General features: G+C 38.4%; 1 protein-coding gene across 2 annotated transcripts; it reads left to right on the top strand.

Moving 5' to 3' along the window:
* Positions 1-6,232: 6,232 nt before the first annotated feature.
* Positions 6,233-21,677, top strand: brd7 (bromodomain containing 7). Of its 2 annotated transcripts, none has more exons than XM_085251420.1 (17): positions 6,233-6,389; positions 6,774-6,967; positions 7,081-7,174; positions 7,262-7,319; positions 7,474-7,618; positions 8,097-8,207; positions 10,742-10,911; positions 11,637-11,751; positions 13,071-13,146; positions 13,786-13,893; positions 13,982-14,117; positions 15,016-15,127; positions 15,251-15,298; positions 15,971-16,052; positions 17,617-17,760; positions 21,263-21,403; positions 21,502-21,677. In XM_085251420.1, exons 1-17 carry the CDS (start codon positions 6,341-6,343, stop codon positions 21,510-21,512), a joined length of 1,794 nt encoding a protein of 597 aa, XP_085107546.1. In that variant the 5' UTR covers positions 6,233-6,340; the 3' UTR covers positions 21,513-21,677. The 2 variants fall into 2 exon arrangements, with proteins under 2 accessions (XP_085107546.1, XP_085107454.1); XM_085251328.1 differs by having other exon boundaries at positions 21,497-21,677.
* The last annotated feature ends 3 nt before the right edge of the window (positions 21,678-21,680 follow it).

Raw genomic sequence — 21,680 nt, 5'->3', positions numbered from 1 at the left:
GCGTAATAAGTGGTTCACAACAAGCGATTTACCTCTTTTCTTTTTAAACAGCATATAGTTTTAATACAAAATAGCAAATGTGGCTAGCTTTGTCATTAAGCTAACATAAGTTCCATGAAAATGCTGATCATAGCTAACTTTTAAATCCTTCCAGCCAGGGTCAGATAAACCTCCCTTTGAACCATTCACTCTGAACATCAGATTTATTATTGAGCCAAAATAGGTTTGCTCTCCATGGTGTCTTTACATGTAAACGTTGAGTTTTTGCCTCAGTGTAAGTTCTGTCCTGTTTTATTTTGGTGGTCTTTGTCCCTTGTGCTTTGTGCTTCATTTGAGTCCCCTTGTCTCGTTAACCCTGATTTGTTCCCACAGTATTTCCCACCTGTTTTCCCCTAGCCTCATTACCTTGCATATATACTCTTTGAATCTCTATATCATTTCCTTCTAGAATAACCACGTTTGACTGCCTCACTTGTGTATCACAGACACATCAGTGGTAAAAGACTACACAGAAGAATTTCTAGTGATGCACAAGGATTTCTTCTTATTTTTCTTCCTCTCGATAGTATGAAGTCCTCATCTTTGAAGTTGTACCATATTTCTTGCTGCAGTCTCTAACTTCTTTTTCCAGTCTAATATTAGACAATTATTGTTTAGGGAAACAGTTTAATGACCTGTTCATGCAGACAACAACAATTAATGGACACAAATAACTCATTAGGAGTTTAATTAAATGCACAAATAATGAATAATGAGGTACTCGGATAACTGTGCTTTTAACGGGTCTTTTTCTTAAAGAGAAAACCATAAATTGTGTTACCGTCAGCAGGTCATAAACGGAGCTGTGTTGTTTAGTATGAATGACAGCTCTTGTTCTGAGATACCTTGTTTATAAGGACCCAGGTTTACTCACTTTTTGAGGAAGGAGCGGCCCCTGATAAACCTCTGAAGGAGAATAAGATTACAGGCAGCGAGCTTCCACCTCAAACAGTGCCTCTCCCTGTGTTGAGATGATAAACTCTCATTGAGTTTGCAAAGACCATTTCCCAGCGGCTGTCTTTCAGTTTATATGAACTTTTCAAACAGCTAAGGATCTGACGAGGATCGTCACCAAGCTCGCAGGCTTTGAACACGACTCCCCTGTGTGTTTTACCCACCCCAGGACCACTGTCTTCAGAGGCTTGGGGAGAATAAAGACTCAGATCGACAGAAATCATCCCCCCACTCCCACCCTATCCTTTACCCACCTTGTTTGTCCTATCACATGTGCTCACACTCACACACTTCCAAATTTATGATGCATGTAAGCATTTTTTTGATGCGTGTGCGCTATGCATTTACACACAGATAACTCCCAAGAATCCCCTGTAGAGTCACACATCAGATCAGCCTCCCTTAAGAGAATCTCGCATTATAATGGAGTTTTCAAAAGCAGAATAATACATTAAGTACCTTCAAGCAAAGAGTGATATTATACTAAAAAATTAATAAATAAATATTAAGCAAGGCCAGTGAAATATACATAGGAGTAACTAGATCAGAGAATACTGTGGCTAAAAACTGAAGATGTCAAACGTTAATAAGAACACATTCAGTAACTAAAGCAGCATCCGAGGTCATGATGTTAAATCCAGGAGGTAACCTTTGGGGCAGAAATAAAAAAGTGAATACATAGGTGCTAAAACTGCACTTGAGCTGCAAAATGCCTGACTTCTTCAGGTTTACCAAAAGGTAACTTCTGTAATCACCTTCTCCAAAATATACAACTTTTATCACCAGGGGCAGCATTTTATCAGTGGGTGTGTTGAAACATTTTCCCTGCTGTTCTTTCAGTTTTTGATATTTCTTTGTAGTTCTGCCCTCATTTCTTCAGGAGTTTTTGTATTTTGCCAGAGTTAGCGTTAAGATAGTCTTTGTTAACATTATGTTGATACATTTAGCTTACATTTTAAGGTTTTTGAAGCTATTTTAAAACACAGGCTTAAAGTCAGGGCACAGACGCGTGTTTGCCAATGTGCAGACCATCAAATCAGTGAAATTACTGCAGCGTTGGTGCCTCTTGCAGCATTTAAATTAAAAGATCTTGTAAATAATATTACCCTTTTTGTGACGCAGATTGTCCAGATGTTTGTGCTTTGGTTTTAAGGACTGGTTTTCTAGCATTTTATTTGATTACTTTTAAGTGATATTCACAAAATGATCTGTGCGCCTTCTATCCACGCACCATGCTGGTAAATCTCACTACCTTAGTCCATCTACACTACCTTGGTGTGACATCTTTGCGGCTATGTCCATCTTTTATAAACAATCTGAAATGTCTATCACATTTCATAACACTTTTCTGCCCTGGAAAAGGTTATATTGACCATTGTTTTGCACTTAACAAGCTTTTTGCAGTCTCTACATCACAAGAAGTGATTGTTAGAGCACAAAAACTACTTTCATCTACAGACTTGGGTAGAATGTTAGAGGACTACAGGACAACAACATGGCGACAATGGCGAGCTGTAAAAACTGACAATCAAACCCACGTGCATGAAGTGTTCTGATTTCAGATAAAAATAGAGTCACCATACACATAGCGCTTTGACGGGGATGAGTGATTGATGCTCAAAGATGTTGCCATGACAGACTGGCATACGGGAGAAAAACACTGAGGCAGAATGATTGGCTTCTCCTCTTTGATGTTTCTGTCTGACTTATTTGTGATGGCTGGTTACATCTTCAAACCCGTTCTGCGTTGACAGTTGTAATGACCCCAAACATTTCATCTGTCATAACTGAGTAGCGCGCTCACAACTTCTAGTGAAAAGACTTCTATGACCGAACTTCATCAAATATTCTCACATCCAGCCAAAAGGGCAGACGTTATTCATTTCCATTTGCCATAGGCTTTAGGTTTGATGTAATTAGCAAGAAAAGAAGCTATAACTTTAATATCCAAGATTGAAAACAGAGGTAGGAACAAAAAGTTGCAAAATCAGAGAAAATACACGAAAACACCAAGAATGAAAATAAAGGGGAAGTTGTTTTTTAAATTATTTTTAAGAGATGGTTTTTAACTACAGGACTGTCACCGGGATGACATTTTACAGCCCAACTCAAACCAGATTGTCCCAACACCATAAAAAGGGGGGGGGGGGGGAGACTGTGGTGCTCTGGCTCAGGCAGTCCAAACAGCACATTTTATCTCCAAAGCTGGTTCAGTCAAACCATGTGCAAAACAGATAAACCGTTCAAAGCTTGCATTTGTATCCCTGTTTGTATTTTTGTTGTGTATATGTGCAGACCAAAACATGCCAGTTCCATCCCGTCTGCAGGGCGGGAAGCGGTTTCCCATGGTTCTGTTGGGAAGCAGCTTTCATGTGGAAATGGTCTCCGGGTCCCTTTAGCCCCTCTGTTGTGACAGAGGATAATGAATTTCACAACATCTGCCATTTGTTAACCCTGTTTGGTGTAACTGATCTCCTTTTAATCCATGGACTTCCAATGTGTGCGCAGCTCTGCAGCTGGACTCAAGCAGATGGATCCCACGGCCTCTCTGGGGCTGCAGAGTAGTACTGGACTAGCAAATCTGTAGAGAACACAGACATCTATCTTTGACTGCTGTACTCATTACATTGCATGGACAGTAAATGAAGAACATTTTGAAAGGAGGTTTGTTCTCATGTTGTAGCTATCTAAAATGTTCATTAGAAAGGCTCAAAAAGGCCAAAATGTATTTGATATTAGGGATTTTATAATCACTTTGTTCAAAGATACTATCCAGGATTGTGATACACAATAACATACACCGTACAACACACGTAAATGACTCCAAACTTTTTTTTCTGGAAAGAAAATGTGTATGTTCATGAGTGACTATAAAGCTGTACCAATCATTCCTGGTATGTAAACAATCCAAAATGAAACTAAGCTCCTCAACTTTGTGGAACATTTTGGTGTCTTTCAGCTTATTATTTTGGTTTTAGGGCCTGAAACAATTTCCTCAATTTCCTAACAGCATTTACTATGTAGACAAATCCAATCTCCAACTCATATTTGCTGGAAGTGTAAACAGGCTAAAAATTTGTTTCTGCTGCCTTCAGAGGTTTAAGGGAGGATGAAAATCCATTGTTTTTTGGGGCCCACAAATGATCCTTTATTTGTTTGTTTAATTTTAGTCAAAGAGGAAAGAAAACACAATTACCCCTCAGAGAATTGTGGGCATATTGCTAGGAAACACTTTCCCTGACCGTTCTATTTCATAAGGAACTCAGTGGCTTTTCATCACAGGGAGGGTCTAAATCAAGTTCCAAGTGAATTACAGCTGTATGTGCATTTTCATTTGCACAAGTGACACCTAAGAAAACCACCAGTCTCTGAATTACTACACTAAATTTTCTGGTTATTTTAATTTTAAATATGGCCATGGATAACATGCAACTGATTTTTTCCCCAACACAATAACAGCGAATATGTAAAGAATGTAATATAGTAATTTGCTGGGGATGAGTTTGCTAAGATAGGAGACTCAAACGATAACAGAGTATAAATATCACGTCTTCATCTATGACCAGGAATGGCTCAAATAGTGGATTCTGTCAATCTTCATTCCTTTCGAGTTTTCCACTTCATCTTTTGCCCTTTTCATAAAACCTGGAATGTGCATCAAAGAATGTAGACTATCTTTCCGCCATGAATAAAACATCTGTCATTCATCAGACAGTACAATATGTCCCAATTTAACCGAGTATAACAGCTCCAAAACGGACAGGGAAGCTCCTGCAGCTACAGAGTCCTGCGAAGTCAACATTCAACCAAATATCATCTCTCTTTTCTTTACAGAGGTGTCTGCTTTTTTAACAAATTTTAAATTTAAGTTTTAAGAAAGACCTCAATATTAACCGCTGTGTTTTAGAGACACTTTACTTCACCCGTGTTGAAGATGGCAATATATTCTGCCAACTCATTACACAAACCATTCAGGGTAATTTGTGGAGGGTTCTGCTCCAGTTTACTACATTGCTGTAGGATAAGAAAAAATAAAAGTCTACTAAAGTCTGCATCCAGAGGCTGGAGAGTTGACAAGTGGCATAATTGCACAATTTCCAAGTAAACTACCATATTTATACTATTCATTTATTTTGTCTTTGTTTTGTATTTGATACTTTTATTTCTCTGCCACAGTTTGTTTATAAGCAGGCAAAGAATACGGTGAGTAAAATTCCTGCAGGTGATAGCACAAATATACTTTTTAATGTTTGTGACTTCAGAAATATTGTTTTTCTTTTTGTGATGTCTTGCACAACCCAAATAACTTTTTACATTTAGAAAAATATTATAGTTTATGGCTAAAAATGTCTCTGCATAAAACATCTCCAGAATTTCCTTGGCTTATCATGATTAGCTGCATATAGAAGACATGTAGAGGACATGTGTCTGGGTCTTAAGACACTGATTTCAATCACTGAAATAATGTTATGGAAAAAAGTGCAATAAAAGTATACCCAGTGCATTAAAATTAATATATATGGATCATTTAAACACACCAGTATGCAACACTCTAGGTGTATTAAAGAGTTGCTGATGAATACAGTCAACAGTTGTCTGATGTCAGCTCTAAAAACTAATCTTGATGTAATCCGAGTAAAACTGAAAACCTTTGTTTTAAATTTAGCATTGAGTTTGACCAACTTTGGTTGTAGGAAAGAAAAGCTCAGCATGTTTACTGTGTGACATTTATAGTGGACTAAAAAAAAAGGAAAAAACAAGCTGTTACTTCAGGTTTTTTCTAATATTGCACCACTTGCAAATTTCCTGGCTTCATAAAGGTGCAATACTACATTTTTTCTTTTCATCATGAACTTTCCCTTGTTGTATGTGTTTATACTCACAGTACTGGAGTTGGACATATCTTCTAAGCATCTCGATTTTTTATTTTATTTTATTTTTTACTTATCCATATATTAAAGGAAAATGAACATTCTGTATATGATTCAGGCGTGCTGAATTATCAATACATAACGAGTGTGGTTAACATGTGCTCCCTGTATTTGTATGTGGCTTAAGATTGATTGAATGATTTCTCCAGGTGAACGATTATTATCATATGTTATTTTAAAGGGGGGTCATGGCAAATGGCAGTTATGCAGGCCTGGGTCCGTGATTGAAGTTTATTTCAAAGGTTATGTCGCCTCCTTCCGGCTGGAAGGGCGGCCGTACCCATAGACATGGGTATTACCACCGCCGCACCGACAGGTGACGCTGCAAGTGTATCTACCTCTGGTGAAATTTTACTTCTGCTACCACAGTGCTCAGCCACAGCAGTTGGCCGCCGGTGCAGACCAAAATATAGACAATGGGCAAGAAGCACAAAAAGCATAAGTCCGAGAAGCATGGATATGAAGGTATTTCATCCCATACAGTTTAACTGCTTATCAGAATAAACCGTTTTTACATTTTAAACGAACTCGTAGACCCTGTGTTTTTGTATTGTAGCACTGTTAGCACGACAATAGAGCTAGTTGGTAAACTAGCTTATTGCTAAACTACCTTCCCGACTTAGTTATATGGATATCTACACGTTTCCATCATTTTTTAAAATGAAAAATAATAATACTGAGGTGGTGATGTGTGAATACAATACATTGTTCGCTAGACGTGCAGCGTAAGTTAAATGACTTCGAGTTAGTTGTTAGCGGCTATTGTTTCTAGCTTTCCTAAGCTGCCGTATGTTCTCACTGTAGTCACACACCATTATTTTGATTATTAATCGATATTTGTTTGTACAGAATATGGAGACAGACCACTGAAGCTGGTGCTGAAAGTGTCCGGAAATGAAGTGACGGCAGGAAGCTCGAGCCTTGACACTTTTTATGACGAACAGCCGGCTGACTTTGACAAACCCAAAGACAAGAAAAAGAAGAAGAAAAAGGATAAAGAGAAAAGCTTTGGGTCACCAGAGGAGGAAAAGGGGAAGAAGAAGGTAAACATCATATCTGTTGGTATAGATAATTTAGCATATAATGTTAAATATTTTAAAAGGGTAGTGTGTGTGTGAATTTAATGTATGTTTGTTTGTTTGTTTGTTTATTTTAGGTAACTAAAAAGAAGAAAGGGCAGGAGGCAGATGGAGATGATGACCGGGAGCAGAGCAGGACTCCTATACGTTCAGAGATTGATAAACAGGAAGGTAATGTTAAATATTTCCCAAATTAATACTAACACTTATTCTGAAGGTTGTTGAAAGAATCTTAAGTTATTTTGCTCCTTTCCACAGAAAAAGAACAGACTCCTCTGCAGGAAGCTTTGAATCAGCTCATCAGGCAGCTCCAAAGGTGCAGCAGCATTTATCACCTATTGATCAGGGATAATTGTGCATTTACATTTTTATTTGACATTTAGTAATATCTATAAATAATGAGGTGAGCAACTCACCGCATTAGGTAATGATATTTCTGCAACTAAAAACTGTTTGTGTCTCCTCTGCAGGAAAGACCCGAACGCATTCTTTTCATTTCCAGTGACAGACCTCATTGCTCCTGGTTACTCTGCAGTCATCAAGCGTCCCATGGACTTCAGTACAATGAAGGACAAAGTAAAGAAAGAGTGCTACCAGTCACTGGATGAACTCAAGGTACATGTCTGTGTACTATTGCATTCGGTTAGAAGAAATAAATAAAACCGTTCTTTCAAGTTTAAAGACACAGCTCTTGTAATTGCTGATACTCTAGCTTACTGTAGGACACACTGACGTGGTGCTTATGGAGGACTCCCAGGTCCTTTTACATCCACTAATGATACTTGTTTTGGGTGAAAAAATTAGTATTTTTTCCCTTCTTAATGTATGTTCTGATACTTGATGTTTTTTGCCTGTCTTTGATGACAAGTAGCTTCAGTGCAATTTACAGATTATACTTCTTTGTTTGATCAAACTGCTAAAACTTTGTCAATGATGTCTTCACCTTATTCAAAAAAATTTAAATCATGTTAAAAATGTTAAGTATATTTGTTTTCCCTAAAGGCCACATTTGAACACATTTTTAGTGTGTTTTAACTAACAGAAGCTGTTGTATTTGTCATGCTTTAAAATGTTACGCATGTCATTGATGCAGGTTGATTTCAGGATTATGTGTGAAAATGCCATGATTTACAACAAACCTGAGACAATCTACCACAAAGCAGCACGGAAACTGTTACATTCAGGAATGAAGATCTTGAGCCAGGTATCGTGACCTTGGACCGTCATTTTCTTTGACCTCTTTTACTTGGGGGTAATTTGGGTTCATCAAGTTTTTAAAAAATTAAAAATTAAGGAGCTTTATTTTAAAACAGTGTACATGATAACAGAAAACTTCTGTTTGAAAGCCCCCAAAAATATATTATTTCAAATTATTTCAAATAATTTTTTGTGCATCTAAATTTTTATAAAGCCTAATGTATGACAAACTTTGCAGTAATTTTAAAGTTGTAAAGACGATTTGTGTCTACATTAGCTGTTGTACTTTCTTTGTAGACATCTGTCAGCAATAAAACCTGCACACAAACATACTGCATTCATATGCACCAATTTTTCTTTTATAATTATATAACCATAACATTATTTGAATGGCACTTTTTAAAACACATAGTTCCATAGTAATAGTACAGACAGAAAATGAAACATACAGTCTTACATTCGTTCTTACATACGAAGGGGTAAACATTTTAAGAAAAGTTAACATATAAAAATTTGCTGTCATCAGTCTTTTAAAACAAGGAAGCTTGTATCAAAGTTAGTGAGCTGCAACCTCAAAAGCTTGGTCGTCTCTGGATTTAAAATAGAAGAGTGTGGAATAGTTCACAGTAGGGCTGCTCGATTATGGCAAAAATGATAATCACGATTATTTTCACTGAAATTGAGATCTCGATTATTTGACGATATTTATTTAACCCTTTAAGACCTACTATAGAACCAAGTCCACCAGAGCTTATATTATTTTTTTACATGCTGTAGTGCCATTTGTGGGAGCATTTCAAGTTGCTATACATCAATACAACTGTTATAGCCCATATTTTAATAATATGTATGCATTAAGTCCATAGTAACTACATTAATTGCAAAAAAGTGCAATAAACTACAAAAAAAATTGAAAATCGCTTTTGTTTTATTTACATATATTTCTACTTGGAGAAATTTAAGAGGTTTATCCCTCAAAACTTTAAATACAATAAAGTTGCAAAAAATAGTTTACAACAACAGGAAATTTATTTTGAGTGTTTTCATAGTTTTATTTTGGAGATACAGCAATTTTTATATACTGCAGGAAAAACAAAAAACAATCCTATGATGCAAATTTGCAAAGAAAACAGCAGGTGCATCATTTCACTGTGGGAAGTGTTACGAACAGCTGATAGGAACGGCAAAGCGTGTTTCTGGAATATTATGTTTTTGTTCCTGCAAGCGCTTTTTATGCAATTTTTGCAAAGCTATATATGGAACGAAACCGTGACCGAGGACAAGCTGATGGCATCAGATGTAAGTACAACTCCTCCGGTTTCATATGCAAAACAAATTATTGCGTTAGCTTACACGGTTCAGGTTCTACAGGGATTTAAAAATAGTTACGCAAAACGGAGCTTGCTGCTCTGACGGCTTTAAAGGGTTAACAATGACTTTAAAAAAATAATATAAAATAGTGTGCAACACCACTGAAGTTTTTTTTTTAAACTCTCTTTTCAACCAACGGCAGTCACTCTCCAAATAACTTCTGCTTAGCTTTCCGAGCTTCCCTCGGGTCCTCTTAATCAGCGGTCTCCAACCTTTTTTGCGCCACGGACCGGTTTATGCCCGACAATATTTTCACGGACCGGCCTTTAAGGTGTCGCGGATAAATGAGGGAGGGGCTAATAATCGGCTCAGTCATTTTTAATGATCGTTGAAAGCCCAGATCGTAATCGTGATTAAAATTCGATTAATTGAGCAGCCCTAGTTCACAGACTGTAATCAGATGACTGGAGAGGCCAGTTGTTGGAATGTGGTGTCACTAGCACTGTTATATAGACAGGAGCCTGGCCATGTAGGGCTTTATGTGTTATTAATAACATTTTAAAATTAACTAAAATGTTTTGTTTTTGTGAGCAGCAGAGCTGCTGCATTCTGAACAATTTGAAAACAGGCTCATAGTAATCTAAAGATTGTGGCTCAAGAGTTGGCAGTTCATCTTGTAATCGGAAGGTTGCCAGTTCGAGCCCCGGCTCAGACAGTCTGGGTCGTTGTGTCCTTGGGCAAGACACTTCACCACTACTGGTGGTGGTGGTCAGAGGGCCCGGTGTCGCCAGTGTCCGGCAGCCTCGCCTCTGTCAGTGTACCCCAGGGCAGCTGTGGCTACAATGTAGCTTGCCATCACCAGTGTGTGAATGGGTGAATGAATGTAGTGTAAAGCGCTTTGGGATCCTTAGGGACTAAGTGAAGCACTATACAAATACAGGCCATTTACATAAAAAGTGAGTTACAATAATTAAGACAGGAGAAAAGTGAATTATGTACTAAAAGTTCCAAAATAGCACTCAAATAAGGACCCAGGTGTTCTCTACTGATAAATAGCCTGCTGTAAAATAATCTGTAAGTCAGGCTGCTGTAACCTTGCTTTAGGAACAAAGCAACAGTTGGGGGCAGCAGATGCTCACAAACTCAGCACCACAGTTTTCTTCTCCTTGGTTATTTTTTTTCTCTTTCTTAAACCCAAGTAAAAAGCATGTTTTTCACCTTCCCTAATAGGAAAGGCTGGACAGCCTGAAGCAAAGCATAGATTTTATGGCTGGTCTTGACCCTTCTGCCAAACAACCTTTGAAATCTGAGGAACAAACGAGCACCTTTCTGGACCAGAACAAGGAGGGACCTGCGACTACAGACAGCAGCGAGAGGTCACAGACACCCAGCACTCCCAGGTCCTTTCACATGTTGACTTTGCACACGTGTCCTTAAGCCTTGATGCCACATTTAAGTGTAGCTTGGAGAGCCCAGACTGCAAGAGGGATTTTAATAATACTCCTGACCATACTGTCAATATTTTAACCCCTTAAAATTACAGTTGGCCTGACACAATTACATATTTGTAAAATTAAAAGAGTAGAAGGTTTCACATTTGTATCAGCAGAACTGAGAAATATGAAGAGATGCAGCATATGAGTGGAAACAGTTTCCCATAAGTGCACCGTGTTGATTCCTGTGAGCTTGTTTTCCACTGTGGAGCTGGAGGCTGAGAATGTGGGGAATGCCTGATGACATGCTGGGGCTTGTTTTCTCTTGGCTATCATCTTTTACAGCTGTGTTTTAACTTGGTGATGTAACAGAACCCGTATGCTGACATTATGCATTTTATTATGACTCGCTATAAGAGGACGAGCCCCAGAAAGCCACGTAGTAGGCTGTTTTTCATTCAGTTACCTTTTATCTCGTAAAATATGCTGTCTCAAAATCTGTTCGTTGACGTCAGCAAACGCTTACAGGTAAATTATCTGAGGAATGAACACAGATTGTGGGCATACAATGAACAGAAAAACTCCTGCAAATTTCCTCTGCTGTGTGTATACTTTTTGTTGTTGCCACAAAGTACATTCACGGTCACAGTGTCTCATCATCTGGCATCTTTCAATTTGTTTTTCATTTGCAGACAGGACAAAGACTCTAAGGACGAAGCAGCAAAAGCAGAGAAAGAGCTTCAGGAAATACGCAAGGTCATTGAGAAGTCTGGAGGAAAGCTGTCAAACAGAGTGCTGCAGTCTGATGTGAGAAAACAGGGTTAAACACAAGAACACGCTTTCAAACTGATATATCTGATCTTTTAGATCATAATGTTTCAGATGGCATTGTGGTATTACAGGTCCCATTCTCTTAAGAATGTTCTAAATAACTTTGTGGAATGACTTGCTCATAAATCTTAAGCAGTTTTTACTGATTTAGACAAAATTTCCAACACTAAATACATTATCACACAGTATAACGCAGTATTTTGCACCATGGTTATCTTATGAATCAAAATAGTAACCATGGAAAGGAGAAGTTAAACTCATGTATAGCGGAAATGTAATTTCTTAAGCATAAATCCCAATTGTTTACACTTAAGAGCGGATGCAATTTAACTCGCTTTAGAGTACGTAGCCAGCAAGAGCTTGTTGAAAGTTGAAAGCAGTAATTGAATGAAATGATCTGAAGGGTAGATGAAAAAAAAGACATGAGAAGAAGCAGGATTAAGAAAAGTCATTGCAGATTAGATAAGGAAAATCTAATATGAGACATATATTAATCCTTTCAGATTTCCATTACATATAAATTGTAAATATTTACTTATGTTTTCTTTTTTTCTTCTCAGTGAGGGGAAAAAAGTAAGACAAAGCGAACCAACTAACCCCGGCAGATCCTCGTTTAACCCCATAGGGCCAGATTTACTAATATGTTGCACCAGAAAAAAAAGTTCTCTCAATATTTACAAATGGACAAAATTGTAAGAGTTGTTAACCTTTTGAACTTTAGCGCTATTTGGCGATTGCACTCACGCGCTATTTTGCCCCATTTAGGAATTTTGGCCCATAAAGTTGAATCAAGATATACTGATGTTTCCTTTTATTAATAAACAGATCATAGTGGAAGAATAGTTTGTTTTTTTACTTCACATTTTTGTAATTTCTTTAGAATTACAGAACAGCTGCTTAAGGTTGAAAAGACTTGAGTTACATGTTCTGGACACTGTGTTTTTAGTTTTGTGATGTAATCAGTGCTCACTGTTATTTTTACAGGCTGTGTGTGCAGTCTGTGACCACAGAGATTTAGAGCATGAATAAAAATGCTTTGCCGCTTTTGTTTTGCCAAAAGAGCTTTGGCGCTCTACTTTAAAAATTAGGCTTTGTGTTTAAAAACCAGTAAGGGCCCCAGTTTAAAATATATCCACACCTTCTTTTTTGTTTTAGACTCTGGAGACGATGTTGTAGAGTCAGTGCTGGTTATTTATCTGATGTCCATTGTGTCTTATCTAATTAACTACAATCCAATAATGTAATATTTTCTCATTATTTTTATTCCTCTTTCACTATCACTGTTTGTTTTGTAGTTGGAGTTTGCAAGGCGGAAGTCAGATGGCTCCACCACTCTGGCTATCCTCAACCCAGCAGATCCCTCAGCAGGAGGTGAGACCATTTTGGAACTATAAAAGAGCTCAATTAGACCAATTATTACAATTTGCCACAGCGGTGGATGTTCATATTGAATATGGCTTTAATGTAAAAAGATCAGCACATATACCATTAATCCCTTTAGGCCAAAAGTGCAGGCTTGAATTTTGAGTCAAAGGGGTTTATGTAGGACAACCAATCAGAAGGAAACAGCTTAAAGAAAGAGGAGCTAAAACAGTCTGTTTTCAGTTGGAGTTATACTTCTGTGTTAAATCTACATCACAGAGACATTATAAGCGCAAAATGTTCTGAAACGCTAGAAATGTAACTACACGACTCCATCACTGCAGCCCACACAGTTATAAATGAAAACACCATCAGCTTCTGTTGTAAGCTCTGGCCGTGGATGAACTGAAAGGCTGCACCACTCTTGAAGTCCAAAAATACAAATATAGAAGCATAATATATCCACTTTACACAACAACATCTTATACACAAAAAAGCGAAATATAAGTTTCCTTTGGCTTCTTTGATTTTAATTTCTGTAAACTATGACTGGGAAATTTTAATGGTTGATTAGTATTTCCAGACCTATAAAAGAAATGATGATGCAGCCAGAAACTTGAGGGGAAAAAACTGTGTTTGCTGTTGCAGATGTGGGTTATTGTCCTGTGAAACTCGGCATGATGTCCAACCGGCTGCAGAGCGGTGTGAACACCTTGCAGGGTTTCAGGGAGGACAAGAGGAACAGGATCACCCCAGGTACGGCTCTACCTTTATGTTTCTCCATATTGTTGATATCAGAGTCTCAAAGGAAAGACAAATTATCTGTGTGCGGCACTTTCCACAGTGTCCTACATGAACTATGGGCCATTCACCTCCTACGCGCCAACCTACGACTCCAGCTTCGCCAACATCAGCAAGGAAGATTCTGACCTTATCTACTCTCTCTATGGAGACGAGTCCAGCCTGCAGGGCTCAGACAGGTATGAACAGCGTGTCTGTATAAGGACCCGAGCTCTGTGTCTTTTAAGCAGCGAGGCATTCCTCACTGATTACTTTCCAGATGTTCCTCTTTTTCCACTGGATTTTCTGTATCAGGAGGAGGTAAACTGTAAGCGGAGCCTCACCCTGACTCAAACCCTTCATCTCTTCGTAAACTTCAGTTTCATCTTGTTTCTGTTTTATTCTCTCATGATGTTCATGCTCATAACAGGTTGGTACATCTTGTGGAACTCCAAAGTGTTCAGAATGAAAAAGATCTAGGGAATATAAAAGCCATAAAAAGGTTTGAGTAGGTGAAGCTACATGGGCTCGTTCTATGATGACGGCTGCAGCCAGTGGGGACCATTAGTTATCCATGACAGAATTTTAATTTCAATTTTATTTTTCTACATAATTTTTAGGATAATTTTAAGGAAATACATATATATATATATGGTTGATCCTTAAATCATTCAACTGAAAAGTTCAGTAAATGCAAGGTGATTTAAAAAAAAAAAAAAAGAGGGGGGGGGGGGGGTAAGCAATCAATTTTTCCAAGGGGCTATGGGAAACTGGGACTACTACATATTACTATATGTATTTAGCTTATTGTTACCACATGCTCGTCTCTTGTGTCTGTTTTTTCCTCTAAACGGAAAAGCACAGTATGATTTTTGTTTACAAATTAATGAAAATCTTTAATTACCATTAGTAGCACGTCCTTATTTGACTGGTTGTGTAGGCGGTGCAGTTATTTTTCCACCAATTTGCAGGAGTGTCAATATCAACTACTTGTCATTATTCTCAGTCAACAAAATGATTCAGACTTTTACACCGCTGCTGCATAGGAAATAACTAGTAAATAACTAGTAAAGTTTCATTTGGTTGGTTGTTTGGCAGCTTGTCAGAGTTCCTGGCCAAATCAGAAGAGTATGTGTACAAACTGGCAGACAACCTCCTGGATGCAGTGACAAACGGAGAGCATTCAAGAATCTTGAAGGACACCGAGCAAGTAAGCTTTTCTCTGACGTCATTTGTTGTTTTTTGTTTCAGGACAGGAAAGTCTTCCAGTTGACTAAATAAATGTTTTTGTTTTGCTTTGGGGGGGGTGTTTTTGTCATTTTTTTTCCTCCAGCAAGTAGAGCAGCTGTCAAATATACAAGAGGACAAGGATACCGTGGAGGTGAGAGAATCTGGAGCTGAAACCCTGATCAAAAAATGTGCAGCATGTAATAGAAATGTGCGTGAGGTGAGTCGAGTGACGAGTGCCAGCGTTCGCTATGTAATACAAAACCGGAGCCACTCATCCTCATCAGCACTGCTTTTGAAGCTGCTGCTGTTCAGTGCAAAGCATATCACGTGCTCCTCCATTATACCCCATGGATTTAATTTGTGTTCTAGATGGCCTCAGCTGATGACTGCTGCATCCACCAGCTGTGTCAACATAGCAGGGGCCTGGTGTAAAGATGGAAAGAACATTTCCTTTTAAAACACAGCAGTACTACATGCTCAAGGCCCGCTGTTGGAGAATTTTGAGAGGACTGTTTTCCTCTACTGCCCACTGACTGTGAAGCTGAATCGCTCCTCAGAGCAGTAGAGGAAACCAGAGCAGGGGCCCACCGTCAGACAAACAGCGGCCCTTTGTGCTAGCTTCTTGCTGTTTTTGGCCGCCCTCCAGTTTACTCTCATCCCCTGCTCGGGTGTTGCAGCTTTTGATTAGGCCTGATTTTATTGTAGTGAAGAAGTAGCATGACAAAAGAAGCTTCAAAAGATTGTGATGTTCCCTTTTATGTCCAGTGTGGAATGCATTTTTCTAATCTAACTAACCATGTTGTTTCCCCTCTGTCTTTGGTAGGTAGCTGACCCCCAAACATGTGACAGACTGGATTTCCTGCGCTCTGCTGCAGGCCTGCAGATGACTGAGGAGCTTTCTGAGGGTAAAACGTCTGACTTTTTTTTTTTCTGTATTTAAAGTGGCAGCTAATTACACTTTTAGGAATGATCAGAACATCTTTAAAATGTTTAATTTGGTTCCTTTAGAAAGCACTATAAACACATGTCATTAATACTTTTCATCTTTCCATGATGAAAACAAGCTAATCAAGATAAAATGCTTATTGTGCCGAATTCTGTTTCGCAATCATGCTCGTTTTGTCATTCAGGCACCTCCATGTTTTTTTTTCCACCCAAAAGCCCAAATTACATTGATGGACTCATTCAGTTCATCTTTTGTCACTGCCCGGTCCTCAGCCCTGGATCTGTGTTAATTACATGATCAAAAACTTGTGACCTTAGTAATTGTGATGAAATTTTTTGCCAAAATCAAGCACCTAATGTTCTACATCTACATACACATGTAGATCTACATCCACAGGAAACTTTCAGTCACTACAGCCCTGACCCTAACAATTCTTAAGTGGTTCAATTCATACCTGGGTTTTGGTTGTTGTTTTTTGGGGAGTTTTTTGTTGTTGTTGTTGTTTTTTAGGGAAATGGGCAGTAGGGAAAACAGCCCTTTTTTTTTGTTTTTTACCACAGGGAACGTCACTTAATCATAAACATGATCATCAAAATACTGAAATTTACCTGGAGAAAAAAAACATCTTTAAATATCACAGCACTCACCAGACTACCAGGATCTACCTGAGCATTAACATCCTACAATGGATATTGTGATAGAGCATGATGGAATTATGATACAAGTTTGCAGACCTTCAGTTCTCGTGTCATAATTCTTAGTCCCAATTTTTTGCAGGATCTTTATCTTTAAGATTAAAAGTACCTTTGGATGAATGCTGTTGCTATTTAAATAAAACTGAGATGACAAAGCCAACATGGGAATGTATCTTTTCAATTATTCTGCATGAATGCACTGTTACTGTCCCCACTGGCTTCCCATCGTTCTTTGATGGTATGACAATCAAAAAGGGATTTATTTTCCTTCTTAGTGGTATTAATTTTTAACTCAGCAGAAATATTTTTAATGCCTTTTCTTGATGGCAGGAAATAAGAATTGTGGCACTACAGGCAGTTTAAGGACCTGCCTCATGCTGATGAGAAATGAGAATCAGAAAACTACAAGTTCACATAGTATTGGGGATATGATGAAAAATCTGTCATGGTACTTTTTAAAATTCATGGCCATTATTTATTATAATATTTGTTCTCCCTATGTATATACATAAGTGTACCGTGGCTCATTGTTCTGTCAAGATAGTACATAATGTAAACATTTTAATGTCTAAAGCTGTTTGAGCGACATATTAGCTGTCCATCGTCCTATTATGTTTCCTTTGAGATCTTTCTAGAGTTCTTCTGTCATCAGCTTTCGGCACCTTCGAGTATTAATGTAACACGAGAACCCAGGGGTCTGTGTCAGGGCTCAGAAACAGTGGCTATATTGTGTTAGAAAGAAATGATTTGCGGGGGGGTTACCAGAAGGTAACTGGAGGAACTCAGAGGAAGTATTTACTTGCTGCGTGTTCTCCTTCCCTCACACAGAAGCCCTGAACATCCAGCAGAAATTGGACGAGACTACAAAGCTCCTGCGCAACTTGCAGGAAGTTCAGAGGGAACGTCTAAGTGCCAAGCAGCCACCAAACATGATCTGCTTGCTGGCCCCGACTGCCAAGGAGCTGGAGCTGGGTAAGAGCCTCATAGTGCATGGGCGTCTTTGTTCTTCCACTAAAGTCAGCTGTAGACCTCGAACAACACTTCATTTACCTCTGTAGCCTGCATCCTTCACAGGTGTGGTAGACATTGGCCTGATTCAGATCACTGGGACCCCCTTTCCAGAATATTTTTCTTTCAATCAATCAATCTTTATTTATAAAGCACTTTTCATACAGAAATGTAGCACAAAGTGCTTTACATGGTTAAAAGCAGCCCACCCCGCCCTCCAACTCACTCCCCACACTCTCATTAACATAAACGATCATGGATACATACATACATACACACACATCCCCCCTCAGGGTCTGCGAGGGTTCATATGGTAAAAGCAAATGTGAGAGATAAGAAGGCCCAAGACCATTAAGACATTTAAAAACCAATAAAAGAACTTCAAAATCGATCCTGAAACACACGGGGAGCCAATGCAGCGTTTCTAAAACCGGTGTAATGTGGACCCGCCCTCTGGTCTTCGTCAGCACACGAGCTGCAGAGTTTTGTAAAAGTTGTAAAGGTGAAATATTATTTTTGGGGGGACCAGAGAGCAGGGCATTACAGTAATCAATGGACTGGTAATAAAAGCATGCGTCAACATCTCCGTGTTGGCCCGAGAGAGAATAGGGCAGACTCTGGTTATATTTTTTAGATGATAAAATCCAATTTTGGTTACATGTTTAATATGTGGGATAAAACCAAGCTCGGAGTCAAAAATAACACCCAGGTTTTTCACTTGTAGCGAAGGACACAGTGAAAATGCCTGTAATTTAGACAAGAGTTTCTCTCTCTGAGGCTCAGGACCGATGATTAAAACTTCAGTCTTGTCCTGGTTAAGCTGCAAAACATTTTTTGCCATCCAAGATCTTATATCTAAATTACAGTTAAAAAGGGCATCCATTGGTCTGCTGTCTTTAAAAGAGTGAACCCAGCGGGGAAAAAACACATTTTGATGTAACCTGTGCCAAAATTTCTTTTTTAACCACTTAAACCCCACCCCCCGGTACCGGGGGCAAAAAGGAGGAGATCACGTTTAATCGATTATAACGCTGGTTGAGAAATATAAGTCCAGACGTGTGGTATCCACAGAGACCTCAGAATCTCAGCCAAAATGTCATATAAACCATTTCTACAACCACCAAACGCACTGGTTAGCTTCCAGGGCTATCACTGACTCCACACACCAAGTTTCACCACGATCAGACCAAAATTCACTGAATGAGCCGCAAAAGAAGACCACAAAAACACACAGTGGCGCAAATGCGCTAAGACAGAAATTGGCTTACCGTCCCAATTTCCTCCGTTATTTTTCGCTGGTAGCCACGTGATTATCAGTAGTTACCATGCCTACCTAGCCACATCAGAGCCGTTTTCCGTCAACAACCTCCATTTTAGACCCACCTACAGACACGTGACTGGACAGATGCAACATGTAGTAAATTTGGGCCCACGTAAGTTTTGGCATTACAACGTCTAAATGGTTGAAGTGACGTGAACTTGGCTCAAACGATTAAAAAGGTGTCAATCACGCAAATTGACCAAAAGAAACCAAAGTTACAGCCCCTCGGAGTTTAAAGGGCCAGAGGCCAATCAAACGCTCTATGCGCACTGCAGAAAAGGGCCATTACCATGTAAATGTGTGGTTAATTCTTCAAAAATATATTTTTAAAAAAAGCATTTTTAGGCCTTATTAATTTCTGCTCTTTAATACCTAAAAAATCAACTGGCATGGTGTACAATTGTGCCAAAATTGGACATTTTTGTACAACATCTGGATATTCATGTATTGACAGGGCTGTAATTTTTTCACCGTTTCATTTTAGAAACAAATCTTTGCACAGATGATGTTTATATGTTGGTTACTGAATTTCTGGAACCAAATGTGATCTGAGCCATATTTTTAAAAGGGTTATAAGCTAAAAAAAAAAAAAAAAAAAAAATAGGCGAGGATAAAATCTAGTTACTTTTTCTGTGTTCCAGTCTCAGTAACTTTGACACAGTAATATCTGCTTCAATATTTACACCTCTGATGAAATTTCCCAAGTGTTAGCTTTATTTTGATACCAAGATTGTAAGGACAGAGTTTGTAATTGCAGAGAAATAATCAATTAAATTTGGGCATTACATTTTTGAGCAGGAAGCTCAGAAACCCCCTTGGGGCTTAAGAGGCTAAGAGACACATTTTGTGGAAAAGAACTTTTATGCTGAATGGCAATACGTAGCTCTCTATTTCAGATGACTTTATAAAATTAAAAAGCGACCTCTAATTTCATAGGCTATATTTACAATTAATAGGGTTTTCAGATAAATGGTTGTCCTTGATCACCATTTAATACTTTTGTGTTTAAAATAACCTCTTTACTCGGTAAATTGTTACTTAGGATGGTGTGACTTCATGCAGTGCTGAACTGAATTGTTACATGCTGTAACAAGTATTTTTCTGATAACTTAAGAGATAGCCTTGTGGAATGCCAGCACAGGCACCAGCCAATCAAATTAAGCCGAGGGAGCTAGTTCCTTATTCAGTTCAGCATCAAAATGTAGGAGACTTTAAACAAGAAACGTCAATTACTGTAAGTACAGTCAGCCACACTAGGCTGATTATCTTACAATAGGACAAGAATGAAATGAATTTCTTTTTGTTTAAATACAATTTCGCAAACCTGCCCATCAGTTTACTCACTGATTTAGGATGATTCATTGATTGCTTCCTTTCCATGGTAGAGCATTTAAACCATATATTTAAGCCACTTCCAGCTATCAACATGTATCAACATATCAGCTTGTTTTTCCTGAGGTCACTTCCTGTAAAGTGACATTTTGTAATGGATGTAACAGTTCTTAAGAAATGTGGTTCAGTTCATATCAGTTTTCTTTCTTTCTCTCGCTCGCCGTTTGTACTGATAACTTAATAGTTAGTCATGTAGAATGCCAATACAGGCACCAGCCAATCAAATCATGTTAAGTGTAAAGGCAGGAAGCTATTTCTTTATTCAGTTCACCATTAAAATGTAGGATAATTTAATTAATATAATATAATAACAAGGTTAATAGCAGTTCCGTTATCTTGCCTCAAGTGTTGTCACCATGATAAACATGTCAGCAGCATGCTCCTGCCATCACATTTAACATTATTAGCAGTTTGTTGATACGTCTGTATCTGTGTATTCAACAGTTAATAAATGAAAATTTAAGTAAAGGAGAGATGTGAGAAACACCCTTCAAATATGAGTGTTGCCTGTTTTGCCCACCAGAGGACACTGTTTTTGCAGCTCCAAACACGTTGGCAACAAACAGCAGCTGATCCAAGTCAGAGTATCAATAGATATATAGATTAAAACAAACAAAAAATAACCAGATGTAGGCCTGGTAAATACAACCAGTCATACATCTGTTTTGGTTTTTTTTGTTTTTTTTTAAAATCTGCTTTTTCTTAATATCTTAATTTCCTGCTGTCTTCACGTTCATCCTCCTACCTTTACAGCTGAGAAGGTGACATCAAACTTGGCTGAGCTGACTAGTCAGGTGGCCCCATGTGATGTCAGCAGTATCTACGGCATCAGGAAGGCCATGGGCATTGCTGCCCCTCCAGACCCACCTGAGCTCTTCATAGACCTCACTACAGGTAAAAGGCAGTTTCTCTTAAGTTGTGTCAAATGCAGTATGTAACCTTACAAAAAACAGAAAATTGCAGACGAGAACTTTTCCACGTTTTCAGTGCAGGACACGGCTGAAGCCATGGAGACCAGTTGTCCAGATGTGGTTCCAGTTATCGCTGTGTAATGAAATTCCAAACACTCTCATTCAGTGTAATAACTTAAGTTTTGTACAAAAAGTGCTTTTTGTGTTACATTTGTATGCTTTTCGGCCAATAAACTTTTTTTAATAAAAACCAACAACCT

The sequence above is a fragment of the Mchenga conophoros genome, linkage group LG1 (genome assembly GCF_057382185.1).
Source record: "Mchenga conophoros isolate Kocher_MC1m ecotype Shallow Benthic linkage group LG1, M_conophoros_male_GT1.1, whole genome shotgun sequence".
Lineage (NCBI taxonomy): Eukaryota > Metazoa > Chordata > Actinopteri > Cichliformes > Cichlidae > Mchenga > Mchenga conophoros.
This window is presented reverse-complemented; position numbering and strand designations above follow the sequence as displayed.

What these genes read in the sequence shown, in the direction of transcription:
- brd7 (XM_085251328.1), top strand. Translation starts at nt 6,341, where the DNA reads ATGGGCAAGAAGCACAAAAAGCATAAGTCCGAGAAGCATGGATATGAA. An exon ending in AGCCTGCAGGGCTCAGACAG is followed by an intron (nt 14,118 to 15,015) that starts GTATGAACAGCG and finishes GTTGTTTGGCAG; the next exon opens with CTTGTCAGAGTTCCTGGCCA. An exon ending in GACTGAGGAGCTTTCTGAGG is followed by an intron (nt 16,053 to 17,616) that starts GTAAAACGTCTG and finishes TCCCTCACACAG; the next exon opens with AAGCCCTGAACATCCAGCAG.